The sequence below is a fragment of the Chionomys nivalis genome, chromosome 9 (assembly GCF_950005125.1).
Source record: "Chionomys nivalis chromosome 9, mChiNiv1.1, whole genome shotgun sequence".
Taxonomy (NCBI): domain Eukaryota; kingdom Metazoa; phylum Chordata; class Mammalia; order Rodentia; family Cricetidae; genus Chionomys; species Chionomys nivalis.
In genome coordinates this window covers 25,675,905-25,690,603 of record NC_080094.1, presented here as the reverse complement: position 1 = coordinate 25,690,603, position 14,699 = coordinate 25,675,905, and the positions used below count along the sequence as shown (strand labels likewise).

The 14,699-nt window shown below is 51.4% G+C and overlaps 1 protein-coding gene and 1 non-coding gene across 2 annotated transcripts; one reads left to right on the top strand and one right to left on the bottom strand.

The window, feature by feature from the left end:
- On the bottom strand, positions 1-14,699 carry Rbck1 (RANBP2-type and C3HC4-type zinc finger containing 1). The gene is made up of 12 exons (XM_057780888.1): positions 14,294-14,699; positions 13,234-13,378; positions 10,658-10,751; positions 9,699-9,897; positions 7,965-8,080; positions 7,717-7,890; positions 6,633-6,793; positions 5,472-5,583; positions 2,782-2,961; positions 2,341-2,439; positions 1,930-2,073; positions 1-584 (listed from the first exon to the last, which is right to left on the bottom strand). The coding sequence occupies exons 1-12, from the start codon at positions 14,313-14,315 to the stop codon at positions 504-506; spliced, it is 1,527 nt and encodes a 508-aa protein (XP_057636871.1). The 5' UTR covers positions 14,316-14,699; the 3' UTR covers positions 1-503.
- On the top strand, positions 12,458-12,564 carry LOC130882157 (U6 spliceosomal RNA). The gene has a single exon (XR_009057791.1). It is a non-coding gene; the product is annotated as a U6 spliceosomal RNA (small nuclear RNA).

The following is a 14,699-nucleotide window of genomic DNA, read 5'->3' as shown; positions in this document are numbered from 1 at the left end:
AAAACAACTTTAATTCACTATTCAACAAAAGGGGATGCAGAGCTGGACCCCATGAGCTATGTGTTCTGACCTACCAGTCTATCTGCTTGGGTTCATAGCAGCCCTAAGAGGTGCCAGGCCTTCAACAGCAACAGCAGCAAAAGTGCCTAGAAAGCCAGCAAGACAAAGGCTGTGGGTCCTCGGGAAGCATGCTGAGGGAGAGCAGTCACTTGGAGGCTCAGAATACTAGCTAGGCCTTAGGCCAGGGCCGTGTTGAATTAAGGCTGGTGGCTAGTAAGGGTAGGGTATCTAGCTCAGGGTCATAGTCTGGTCAGCTCCGTGGAGCAACACGGGCAGTGGGAACGACCTGACACCAGCTCAGCTGGGGCTCTTGTAACACAGCAAGCAGGCTTGCAGCGGCGCTCAGGGCCTTCTCAAACCAGAGCTAAAACCCCTGGCCCAGTCCTGCTGTTAGCTGCTACACATGTGGTTCTGGATCAATATTGAGGGCCAGCATCTTCGACTCAGTGGCAGTTCTGACAGCTAGGATGGCAAGGAACTCCACTGACCCGGCAGCGGCAGCCCCCACTAGTGTCCCCTGGGCCCTGAAGGAAGAGAAAAGAAGGTATCAGGGTGGTTAAACAGGCTATCCCCAAGTCACTCCATCTGCCCAAGGCAGAGCCATCTGAAGGTCGAAGTGGCTGTCAGAAGCCCTCCTGCCTCAGCAACCTGAAGGAGGCAGCCATGAAAGCCTTTCAGCCCCAACCCAACCCCTTCAGCATCCTCTCAACTCCATGGACTTCCTCTCCAGGCCAGAGAAGGAAGGGGCTGCGGCTGCAGGTGGATCAGCACCTGGGTAGAGGGAAATAGTCCAGTTCCCTCTGCACCACTTGTCTCTAAGTCATCCAGTAACGATGCCAGCTCTGACTCCAGCAACCCACCTCTAGTACTGACAGCCACCACCTACAGGGTACTCAACCTGTGACAGGCACCCACTGAACACTTCTCTTGTACTTGAGACAGGTCCTGACACTGTCTCCACTCCATGGAGGAGACATCTAAAGCTGAGAGGTGGCAGATATGTGCCAGAGGGAATGACTTGCAATCCTCCTTCCAACTTTGCTGACCCAGACTCGCTCTCCTCCAAGCACAACAGCAGGAAGCCTTGCTACCACAATGGCTGCAGGCCAAGAGGCAAAAGGCTTCAGGACTATTTACTGTGGCCTTTTGATAATTTAAGAGAAATTCTTAAGATGTAAAAATTCTTAGCCCTCAAGTCCAGCAAGGTGACACATACTATAATCACCAGGAGGCTGAGGCAGGAGGACTGCCACGAATTCCAAGCCAGCCCAGGCTACAGAGTGAGAAACAATCTAAGAGGAAAAGAAGAAAATCAGCTGGAAATAAAGCAGTCAGGAGGCAGAGAAAGGTGGATCTCTGTGAGCTGGAGGCCAGCCTGGGCTACAGAGTGAGTTCTAGAACAGCCAGAGCTACACACAGAAACCCTGTTTTGGAAAAACAACAAAAACCAAAAAGAAACAAAATCTTCCCCTGAGCTGGTGAGATGGCACAGATCAAAGGTCTTGCCACACAAGACTGCTGACACCATCAAGACGGAAGGAGAGGACGAACTCCACTGAGCTGTCCTGACCTCCACATCAACACTGGGGCGCATTCCCCACCTCCTCCCCTCCCCCTCTCTCACACAGGTGCACAGACAAATACAACATAATATTAAGCCAGGCTCAGTGGCACACACCTTTAAGCACTTGGGAGGCAGAGCCAGGTAGCTCTCTAAATTGGAGGGCAGCCTGGTCTACATAGAGTTCCAGGTCAGCCAGGGCTACATACTGAGACCCTGCCTCAAATAACTTTGTTGATGGCTGGAAGTTTTGAGTCCCACTCCAGTAACTATAGTACCCTCAACCCTCCAGTACCCTGAAGACTCACCGCAGGTCCCCAGCGTGGACCTTTGGTGACCCAGCAGATCTCAGTGTGGCAGACAGTGCAGCGGATCCAGTCACAGCCGTCCTTCTTCTGCACCACAATCCGGCACTGTGGGCAGTGCATCGCCTCACCCTGCTGCAACATCACCTGGGAAGGGCAGCTACTGAGACCCTGACCCTGCCCTCTGCAGTGTACCCTCCCTCCGAGCCTGGCATGGCTAGCTGCTCCTCTATCCCTGAGGACTCCCAACCCAGACTCTTCCTGCAGCTTCACACCTGACACCCTACTGGAAGTCACACTTTGAAATGATGCAACCAGAAGAGTGGGTAAACCTCCAAGAATATGTGAACTTAGTCCTTCCCAAGAAGCATCTAGAACATAGGTACCTAGGCCCTCGCTAAGACCCTGACTTACCCTTAGCATCTCCGTTGTCTGCCGGGCAGCCACATCATTCTGAGCCCGAAGGGCCAAGTCGTCCTGATACTCCTTGCAATTCATGCCCTCATGGATGGCCTGCAGGACAAGGGGCTCTGAGTGAGACGTTTCCCCCGGGGCTTGCACTGGAAGCGGCAGAAGAGGCCCACCACTGGCACTGAGTGCCTCTGAGTGCCATCAGTGGAAGCCCTCACTTACAAAACTTATACCCATTTTACAGAACCCACAGGGTCCAGGGAGGTGGAGCCAGGGTCATCAAGGAGCCTAATATAAATCCTATTTGCTTTTTAGTGCTGATAGGCTCTATAACCCTAAAACAGCACTCCCCTGTGCCCGGACTGCAGCCTCTGCAGTTGCCATAGCCAGTCACAGCAAGCCCTAGCCAGATGAAGGCAAGAGGCCACGTGGGCCCTGTCCCACCTTACAGAGCAGACAGTTGACATGGGAGCACACAGGACAGGCGAACTCGTTGACATCATCCTCAAAGAAGCACCAGCCCCTGCAGTCGGGGGTCTTGCAGTGGTAGCTCAAGGTGCTGCGGTTCTCTGCGATAGACACGCCCAAATCTAGGAAGCGCTGATAGTCCTCGGGGGGCAGGAGCTGCACAAACATGGCTTTGTTGTTGGAGTTCAGAACACCAGCAGATGCTCTCCCCCTATCAAATACTCCCAGGAAACCCAGCACCTAAACCTAGTCCCATGCCCCTCCCCCCTTTTTTTGAGATAGGGTTTATGTAATAAAGGCTGGCCTTGAATTCCCAAGAGCTGGCCAACATAGTGGCACAAGCCACTAAATCCCAGTATTTTGAAGACTGAGGCAGAAGGATCACTGGAGTTCAAAGCCACCCTGTAGGAAACAGCAAGAGCTAGTCACAAAGACAAATCAGGATCCGGGTACACTGCACTCTGCAAACAATGTGGCAATGCCCCAGACTTAACCATCTTCTGGTGCCCTCCACACCCCGTAAGTCTGTTTCACACGGAAGAGTCCCCAGGTAGTATTCTAGGAGGCTGCACTTCCTAGCAGGGAAGGCTGAACTGCTGAGGGGAGACAGGAAAAGGTAGGCCATAGAAAGCTGAACCGCTCCTTAAGTCAGTGAGGGGGAGTCAGGCCTTTGTTCTGCATCTAAGCTGGGTGGTGCTTAGTGTAAGCAAAACTCACAGACCTATACACCTGTAAGGGGCCCATTCTGTCATGTGTGAGTAACAGTGAATGATCTTTACCTTGAAAATACTGCCTGGGACCAAAGAAATGGCACAATAGGCAAGGGTGTTTGCTGCAGAACCTAACAACCCGAATTTGATCTCTGAGATCCACATGGTTGAAAAGACAGAATTGATTCTGACCAGCTGTCCTCTGAGCTCCAAACATATGCTCTGTGTTGCACACTCATATTGATATACACATAAATAAATGTAACTTTAAAAAAATAAATATGTGTATGTGTATATGTGTATCCATGTATACACACACACACACACACATATCTGGGAACAGCAGTACAAGCCGTTAGCCCCAGCATTCAGAAGGCACCATTAGGTGGATCCTGTGAGACAAGTCAGCTAAGACTACATAGTGAGACACTGTCTCAAAAACAAAAACAAACCCAGAAAAACAACAAAATGTATCTGCTGAGAAAGAAGGAAATAAGACAAAATGCTAGGGCCTGCAGAGTTGGGGCTGCTTTTTCTTTCATTTCTCTTATTTTCTGCCACCCTTTTGTTTGTTCGTTTTGAGATAGGACTTCTCTATGTAGTCCTGGCTGTCCTGGAACTCAGAGATTAATTTGTCTCTGCCTCCTGAGTGACAGGATTAAAGACATGTGCTGCCCCCTGGCTATTCTCTGCCCACATAACAGAACTACCATCACCATGTCATTCTGCTGACACCTGCCTCCTCACTACCACACCTGAAGATTGAGTAAGGACCTGAGGGCTTCTCGGTGTTCGTATGCAGCCCCTTGGATGAATATGGCCTTTAGCAGGGCGGCCTTCTCTCCAGAGCATGGTCAGATACCTCAACAAGGCCCAGGAGCTTACCCACTCAGAAGCCCATGGACAAGGTAAAAGCTGCTTTGAATATAAAACTGAAATTCTCCAAGTTCTACTCTCTCAGATCCCCTTCCCACCTCAGCAGAGCCCCTTGAGCTTGAGAAACATTTTGTAAAGTTTTGGGGTGCTCCAGGAGAAACACGGTCAGAGGCAGGAGCAATGGGAAGGGGGATCTGTGCATGCCTGGGGTCTCCCATCTGGACCCTGGCCACTGTGATCCTGCTTCTCTGTCAAACCCAGGTGCTGTGCTTGCTAGACACGCGCTCTACCCAGTGGCTCTAAACTTTGTCCTGACGCCTCAGCAGTGCTGGGGTGACAGTGTGGACTGCCATGCCAATTCTGCTCCCATTTTTACCCCTGAATGGCCATATTACCACAGGATGTCAGTCCATTGTTCCTGCTGGCCCCCACAGGGAACATGGGCCTAAGCATATGATTTACACCAGTCACCAGGATTACAACAAAGCAGTCTACACAGAGTTGTGTTTGCAACACTGACCCCTAACCACTGCCATAGGCCAGGCCTGGACGGCCTGTTTACGGAAGGGACTGAAGTAAACAGTTCTCCTGGGCAAGGCCATGGTGAACCATCCCATACTCATCACTGAGCAGACAAGCCAGGAGCCGACTCTGAAGCACAGAGACCCAGCTCCGCCCACAAGGGAGCACTACTTTGCAATTCACAAACCAGAGCGCTCTAAGGCACCAGGTCTGGAGTGATCGTTACAAAGCAAAAGCAGCTGACACAGCAGCTGCACGAGCCTGAGCACATTAGCAGACACCACCTTTGGTGCTGGCCAAGGACAGAGCAGAGGCTGAGTGAGTTTACACAGCCAGGCTGTAGCCACAGCTCCCACCCACCTTAACCCCTCTAGCCTTGCCACACTGGTGAGGTTAAAGCATCTAAGGTTTCTTCCACACCCTCCAATGGTGCCCTGCTTGGGCCCCAGGCACTCCGAATGACCCCTCTTGGGATGCAGGCAGTCTATGCTCCTGTGCCTGCTGCCAGTTCAGGGCCAGCTCCCAGGACTCGGAATCCCTCCCATCCTGTGGCCTTACCGCCCGGATCTCCCTCTCCAGCAGCTTGCCAGGGCATGAGTAGGTGCTGTCAATGAAGGGGCAGGATACCTCCGCCTCCTGACTGTTTCGGATGGTGCCCTGCAGGCACTCCCTGGAGAGGAGAGGGTGCCAGTTAGGCTCATTTCAACCCCCCACAGGGACTCCAGCCCTCAGATGGTAGGGCCTAATCCCAGGGCCCTTCCTTCCCATCCCTCTCTTCAACCCATTACCAAGGCCTCACTTCTATCCATGCCACCATCCCTGTCTCTCTCTGATCTAGGGCACTGGCATGCCTGCCCAGGTGACTGCAGTAACCTCCTCCTTGGTCCCTGTCTCTCTAGCTGGTGCAAATGCTGACTCTCAGCACTACAGTGGTACCACCCAAAGAGGACCAGGGCTGCTAGAGCTTGTCACCCACACAGGCTCAACTATCCTGTCCCACCACCCCCACCACCACTCTGCTCCCTGACATTTTCAGACAGACAGCTTTCCAGCCTCTGCTCCAGCATGACTTCCTCAGGGGCTGCCAGCCCTGCCACAACTTGAGCAAGGCTCTCAACCTAGTTACTTGCATGTGGCATTGTAAACATTCACATAGACACACACACACAAAGCACAAAGGCTAGACAGGGCAGTCCATCAGGGCCCATTATGGTGAATGAACATATTTTCCCAGCTCACGGGTAGAAGGGCTGCACAGAGACCCAAAGGGAAGACTGCATACACTACAGAACAGAATGCTATGGGGTGTCAGAGCTTGGGCCAAATGTCTTTACATATGCCAGGGCAGTAACCGGTAGTGAGGAAGGGCAGTGGCTCTGGAGCCAGAATGCTTGTCTCATTTCTGAGCTTCTTACAAGTTGTGTAGCCTTGACAACATGGATGCTTGGATTGTCTGTCCCCCTTTCCTTTTTCTTTGGAGTTTTGAGACAAAGCCTCCTGTAGCCCTGGCTGGCCTTGAACTCACTATACTGTTGAAGCTATTCTTGAACTTCTCATCCTCTCACCTCCACTTCCTGAGTACTGGTATTCCTGGCACGAGCCACAACACCTCATGCATAAATGGCATTTTGTGGGCATCCAAGGAGATAAAGAACAAGGCCACACACACTTTGACTGCGGCTTTGGTAAGCACTGCTCCTAGCGGGAGTTGGGCCGCACCTGCAGAAGGTGTGCAGACACTCACGCAGCACCACGGCCTCGCCGGGCGCCAGCACTGAGTAGCACACAGGGCACTCAGCAGGCTCAGTGTTCAGCACCAGGCTCCTCTGCTCCAGCTGCACGTGCTGCAGGTAGTTCCCCTCCTGCTGCTGCTGCTTCCGCTGGGCACACGGGCAGGGCAGGGCCACCAGGTGGGTCAGGGTCTCAGTTGGTCAGGTAGGAAGTGGGACAAGGCTGGGGTAGTATGGGGGGCAGCAAGGCGGTGGTGGGCTGGGACTATGGGCAGGCCAAGACAGCCAAGGTGGGGCTACAGCAGAGTAGGAAGCTAGGTGAGGGACAAGGGAGGTAGAGAAAGAAGAGGCTCAGGGTAGAAGGATGAGTAGAGGGTCCACAGGGATCAAATTCTGGGTAAGCAGGGTAGGGCTGGAGCAGTGGTGGAGGAAGGTCAGAGCTGGAGGGAGAGCCGGGCTGCAGGGAAGGCATGGCTAAGGCTGGGGTCATGGTCAAGGTTGGGAGGCTGCACTGAATCCAAAGGAACTGAGGTGGGGGAGGAAGATGCTCTTAGAGCAGGGAGTACCAGAGTTGGGTGCCTGTGGATTGTGTCTGTGGTGGGAACTGTCTGACTACTCTGGGGAAGTGAGAGAGGACAGAGTTACTCCCAAGGGCACAGGAAGACAGTCCATGAGAGAGGAAGGGAAAAGAGGAGGGGTAGAGTGGGAGCCAAGATGAGGTTACAGGCCATGGGCTGAGGTTTGGGCATAGCATAGCAGAGTTAGGGTCACAGATGGAAGTATTGTTGGCACAGCCAGAATGCTCATATACATGGGCGGTGGGCATGTCAAAGTGAGGATTCAGAACAAGTGAAGAGCCTGGCTGGGCATCACACCAGAGGAGCGAGTCTCAGCCACAGAACTGGCCTCGGAGAGAGGCAGCTCTCAGTCAAGGGCAAGGTTATGGTTCGGCAGTGTGCTCGAGAGGGGACTGGCAGTAGCCAGGGACACAGCAGTTTGCAGGTGGTTCCCTTTCTGGCTTATGCCTTCCTCCACCAGCCTGCAGATGTCTGCCCCTAGACCCGTGTGCCCACCTGCTGGTACTGGCGTAGCGCCTCTTCCTCACCAGCCAGGCGTGCTCGCTCCTCCTCATCAGGCTGGTATGAGGCAGGTATCTGGTAGGTTTCAGGCCTTGCACGACAGCACATTTCACACCCAGGTCGTGTGGGTTTGTTGATGAAAGTGCAGCCAGGGCACTGCCAGCCCACCTGGATGCAGAGGGGGTGTGAGCTCGGCTGGGTTGGACAGAGAAGACAAGGCACACATCAAGTAAGGTGCTTACCGGTGGCGACTCTGGGGCTGCATCTGGCTGTGCCGGCTCCTGGTGGGGCCTGAGCTTGGGAAGGATGGGCTCCAAGGGGCCCCGTGGCTGCAGGGTGAGGTCCTTGAAGCCCAAATCTGCAGAAGGAGTGTGTGTGCATCCAGGCTGCCCAGGTATCCACACGCTGAAGCAGGTAGGCACACCCCACCCTGAGTCACCTGACAACTCTCTTCCTGAAGGTGGGTATCCAGGATACCCCAAGACCAAGGCTTTGCCTCACCTCTAATTGGACCATCATGACCACCCTCCTTTTAGAGAGGAAGAGCTGCCTCCACCATGTTGAAATGCCCACCAAGAAGAAAAAGACCTGAACATCCATCCAGTCGGGAGGGCAACGAGGGACCTGAGGGGACCAGGACTGGGAGGGGCTGAGACGTGGCAGCGCCACCAAGGACACTGGTTGCACAGCTGACAAAACCCAAATGAGAGTGGCTGCACCGTGTCAGTGTCAGCCAGAGAAAGGATTCAGTCAGCAGAGGTGCTCACCACCGAGCCTGATGTAAGCCCTTGGGCCAAATAACGGGGAGGGAACTGACCCCTGCAAGTTGTCCTCTTCCCTCCACATGTATGTATGCGTACACGGCATGTGTACAGCTACACGCATAAATAAATGTAATTTTTAAATTATTGACTTACTTTGTGGGGGGTTGTTTTACTTTTTTAAGACAGGGTTTCTCATATAGTTCTGGCTGTCCTGGAACTCAATCTGTATTCCTGACTGGTCTTGAACTCAGAGATCTGCCTGCCTCTACCTCTCAAGTGCTGGGTGGTGGTGGCCCACACCTTTAATCCCAGCACTCGGGAGGCAGAGGCAGGCAGATCTCTGTGAGGTCGAGGCCAGCCTGGTCTACAAGAGATAGTTCTAGGACAGGCTCCAAAGCTACAGAGAAACCCTGTCTCAAAAAGAAAAAAAAAAAAAAAACACCTAAAATTTGCCAGGTAGTGGTGATGCACACCTATAATCCCAGCACTTGAGAGGCAGAGGCAGGTGAATCTCTGTGAGTTCAAGACCAGCCTGGTCTACAGAGCAAGTTCCAGGGCAGGCTCCAAAACTACAGAGAAACCCTGTCTCAAAAAAACCAAAACCAAACCAAACAAACAAAAAAACACCACACACACACACAAAAAATGAAAAACAAAAAGTGTGTGCCACTATGCTTGGCCCAATAAGTGTTATTTAAAAATAAAAAAATAAAAATAAAATAAAGCTGGGCAGCAGTGGACTTGGAAGGGTTATAGAACAGCCAGGGCTAAACAAAAAACCCTGTATCAAAACAAAAACAAACAAAACCCACTGCACTTCATAGATGCTAATTTCCTGCGCTGAAGAGTTGTTCAGAAGAATGGCCTTTCTTTAAAAACTGCGTAAGTATCGGGGGAGGAAGATTTCATTTCCTGAGATTCTGCCCCAGGGGTAAAGTTAAAGAAGAAAAATGTCTCTCTAAACAACTGTGAATCTTTTCTACGGGTCTCAAATACTGCAGTGCAGACGAGCATACTAAACCCTAGCTACATTCCCCGCATACACAAACAGAAACATGGAGACCTGGGGGACAGACAGAATGAGTGTGCTCAGGGTCACACAGCCCCTCTCCTCATGCCAGCCCCGCTCAAGCGCTCTACAAAAACTCTCTCCCATCTGAAACCCTCTGCATGGACAGGGCCCTCCAGCGCATCCCTCAGAGAGAGCTTCACCTTCCAACATGCGAAGCTGCCGCTGCCGCTGCAGCTCCTGAGGGTTGAGGGAGGTGTTGCAGGCAGACAGCAGGTAGAGGTAGGCGCTGTCTCCGTTCCGCCGAACACCATGTGAATGCAGGGTCTCCTGGTCTCGTGCCAGCCTCTGTCCAACCACCCACTGCTGCAGGCTAGGTGGAAAGCCATAATCTAGAAATACCTGGAGGAGGGCCAGTTATAGTTTGAGAGTAAAGTATCTACTGCCACACTCATATCTCAACACTTCCAAGTTGGGGGTGATGCTTCCTGAAACTGTGGAAGCCCTGGCTGTCATCGTGGGCCACTGAAGGCTGGCTCTGAGGGTTAGAGCCTACCCTGCTTTCGCCCTAGTTGTCGGCTCCCTGCCTGACCACATGAAAAGCCACAAGTAAGGCCAGGCATGGTGGCAGGCACACACCTTTGATCTCTGTAAACTCGAGGCCAGTCTGGTCTACAAAATGAGTGCCAGACCACCCAGGGTTACATAGTGAAACCTCAGATTTACAAAAGGTGAGAGAGGAGGGCTGGAGAGATGGTTAGTGGTTAGGAGAACTTGTTGCTCTTACAGAGGGTCCAGTTCAATCATCATCACCCACATGGTGGCTCACAATCATCCATAACCCAGTTCCAGGGGATCCAACAGACACACACGTGATGCAATACACACATGCAGACAAGCATTCATACACATAAAGTAGAATAAATAGCTCTAAAAGAGTTGGAAAACTAGCCACAGCTGTGAGCTCCTGGCCCCTCAACGGAGTCTCTAGAACACCACCCCTTCCCATGATGCACATGACCTCTGAGCTGTGAGGCAAAACAGCCTCTCCTCAAGCTGTTTCTAGCAGGTGTTTGACCACAGCAAAAATATGGGGTGGGAGGCACACAGAGAGGATGAGGAGAGTAGAGAAGAGCCCACCTGCCTCCAACCCTGCACTCACCATGTCCTTGAGGGAGGCCACTGTCATATCAGGGCGCACTGTGAGCCAGATGGTGACAGTGTGCATGTAGGCATCCTCCACACTCACACACAGCCTATGGGAAAGAAAGAGAGGCATGGATTTGGGTTACCAGCGTGGGAATGTTCACGCCTTCATGTGTGCAGGTGCCGTGGGCTGGTTAGATTTCTGTCAACATGTACAAGTTAAAAGAGAAAATATTAATTGAAAAAGAAAATGCTTCCATCAAATTGGTATATAAGCAAGCCTATGGGGCATTTTCTTTCCTTTTTAAACATCAATTTTTAAAAAAATTTACCTTATTTCATGTGTATGAGTGTTTGCCTGCATGTGCAAGCTATGTGTATGAGGGTTTGCCTGTAAGTACATATGCGTACCACTTGTGTGCCTAGTACCTGTGCCAGGCAGAAAACGATGTCAAATACAAAGAGAATAGAGCCACCGTGTGGGGGCTGAGAACCAAACCTAGGTCTTCCACAAGAGCAGCAAACACTTGTAACTGCTGAGCCAACTCTCCAGCCCAGTTGTGGGCATTGCCACCTCGGGGCAGTGGTCCTGGGTTGTATTAAGAAGCAATAGGAGCAATCAGGAGCAAGTCAGTAAGAAGCACTCCTCCATGGTATCTGCATCAGTTCCTGCCTCTAACTCAGATATCCACCTGTCTCTTAAGTGCTGGGATTGCAGGCATGTCCCACACACCTGGGGTAGGAAAATGATTTTGATACCCAACCATCAGTAAAAAACAGAAATAATTCCATGGTGGTGATAGCTCATGCCTTTAATCCCAACACTCGGGAGGAAGAAATAGGTGGATCTCTGAGTTTGAGCCAGCCTGGTCTACAGAGTGGGTCCAGGACAGCCAGGGCTATACAGAGAAACTCTCTCTTGAAAAACACAACAAACTAACAGACCCAGAAATAAACAGACATACAAAGACTCCAAGTTTTCTGTCCACGTTCTCATAGTTTTTTCTTGTTTGTTTCGGTGTTCTTATGAGATATAGTTTCGTGTATTCACGTTGGCTCTGAAACTTCTGCTCCTCCTGCTTTTATCACCTAAATGCATCACCACACCCAGCTCAGAACAGAGTCTAACCTTCAAATTATCTTAGGAGTTTAGAAACATACACGTGTTTTAAATTGCAATGCTCATTCCAGTGAACAATTCCATAATTACAATACTAGCAACCCCATAAAACAGCAGTTCTATGGGTCGTGACCCCTTTGGGGAGTAGGGCCACCAAAGACCATCAGAAAACACAGATATTTACATTATAATACATAATCGCAATACATAATCGCAAAATCACAGCTGTGAAGTAGCAACAAAAACAGTTCTACGGTTGGAAGTCACCACAACATGAAGAACTGTATTAAAGAGTCTCAGTATTAGGTCGTGTTGAGAACCACTGCCATAGAGGCTAAACAATTTATGGAAGCCTTATAGTAACAAAATAAAACCTAAAGTTACTATCTTACCAGGTCTGGTAGTGAGCACCAGTAATTCTAATACTCTGGAGACAAACTGCCTTGAGTTGAAGGCTAGCCTGGGCTACACAGTGATATATAGGCTAACCTGGACTATGGAGTAAGTCTTGATCTCTAAAACAAAAATAAATTAAAAAAAAATAAAAAAATAAAGGTTGGGAAGATGACTCGGTGGATAAATACCCTTGCTGCGCAAGCCTGTTGACCTGAGTTCATCTCCATATCCAACAGTAGGAAGGAGAGAACTGTCTCTTGGAAGCTCTCCAGCTTCTACACACCTAAGAGAATGAACCCCGTGCTTGCTTTGGCAGCACAGACACTAAAACTGGAACGACAGAGGGAAGATCTGCATGACCCCTGGGCAAGGATGACACCATTGTGCAAGGTCCCCTTAAAAAAAAAAAAAAAATGATGGGCTGGAAAGATGGCTCAGTGGTTAAGAGCATTGCCTGTTCTTCCAAAGGTCCTGAGTTCAATTTCCGGCAACCACATTGTGGCTCACAACCATCTGTAATGATGTCTGGCGCCCTCTTCTGGCCTGCAGACATACACACAGACAGAATATTGTATACATAATAAATAAATAAATATTTAAAAAAAAATGAGGGGGACTGGAGAGATGGCTCAGTGGTTAAGAGCATTGCCTGCTCTTCCAAAGGTCCTGAGTTCAATTCCCAGCAACCACATGGTGGCTCACAACCATCTGTAAAGAGGTCTGGCGCCCTCTTCTGGCCTTCAGGCATACAGACAGAATATTGTATACATAATAAATAAATAAATATTAAAAAAAAAAAAAAAATGAACCCGCCGGCAGTGGTGGCGCACGCCTTTAATCCCACCACTTGGGAGGCAGAGACAGGAGGATCTCTGTGAGTTCAAGGCCAGCTGGTGTACAAGAGCTAGTTCCAGGCCAGTCAGGGCTGTTACTGAGAAACCCTGTCTACCCGACAGCCCACAGCCGAAGAGCAGCTAGGGCTTGAAGCTCAGAGCCTACGGGAGGACCTGCCAGCACTGCAGGCTCCACAGAGCTCCAGGAGGCCTCCAGGCCCCTTTAATGTGAGTCTCACTCACCTGATGTCCTGTGTTGGGGAGACCTCGGGCTTTACTTGCACCCTGAGGGGCACCCTCTGCTCTGCCAGCCAGGTGGCATACTTCATAGCAGACTGTTCATCTCCACCGGCCACTGCCCGGGCGAGGCTCAGGGCCATCTCCTCTGCTGCAGATCAACACAGAGCAAGCAGGTTAGCACCGGTTTACTTGGGGAGGCTGGAGAGATTGACCTTGGAGCATGCTTTGTCCTGTTTCCCTATTGAGTTACCTTCTGCACCTGGCTATTTGAAGTCCTTTTTTTTTTAGGGGGAAAGGGGTGCTTTTCAGTCCTCACTCCCCTGCACCCTGGACTCATGGGGTGCCCTTTCCCCCTCATGCTCACAGAGTCCCCCACACTTTCATTTATCTGACAAGCATTTCTTGAACTCTATTGTATGTCCAGCAAGTGGAGTCTAACAGAGGTTATGATGAATAGGGTCCTTCTCAAAAACCTCTATTTTAAAATTTGACAAGATAATCTGGCTGTGCTCCATTCCAGCAATAATAAAGTCAGGGGAAACCTCTAGGAAGTAAGGGAAACTGAGGCCTGAATGAGGGGTTGCTCAATAAGGAAGATTGTATCAAGAGGCCAGAGAATGGGCAAAGGACTTGGGCAAGAAGTGGCTGAATCTGGACAAAAAAAGCCAAGGACTTGAGGCATATTTCAGCTACAGAGCACTTGACTAGCATGCCATGAAGCCCCCGGTTCAAGCCCCGGTAGTGGACAGAACAGAGGAGGCTGGTGGGAGTGAATGCAGGGAAGTGGGAGAGGTCACTAAAGGTGACCCAGAGCCCTGGGCTTGGTTTTATTAGGGCAGGGTTTCCAGCAAACAGGACAGTAACACTATAGGTGTTCCTCCGAATCTGGGTGGAAGGGCAACGGACAGAGGCACATAGTGTTCCTTCCCCGCCCGGTCAACTGAAGTCTGTTTCCCTAACAATCAGGAGCTCTCCAGGTTCGATATTCTGTGTCCACTGAGTCTCCGACCCCAGCACTGACCCAACCCAGGGCCCACTTCCACCAGCTCCAGGCGGTGCCCACCTTTCTTGGTCTTCTCGTCCATCTGGCCTGGCTGCGCCCATCCCCTCACAAAGGGCTGCTGCTCTCGGGAAATGCTACCTTGGGGTCACCTGGGAGAGGGCGGGAGGACAGCAGCGATTCAGCCCTAGCCGGTCTCGCGCGTGGCCCAAGAGATATCCCGGGGCGCACACGGGCAGCATCACACTGCCCTGGGCCCAAGGCCAGGCATTGGTAAGCGGCGGGGCCCCCGCGAGGAACACAGAAAGCGAAGAAGGCCCTGGCGCCAAGTCCGCAGTGGGCAGTGGGTAACCACGACCCAAAAGCGACGGACAGAGGGAGGCCAGCGGGCGCGGGCACCCCAGCGTCCGGAACCCCAGCCCCGCGACTCGCGCTACCCGGAAGACAGAGCGGGCTGCATCCCCGGAAG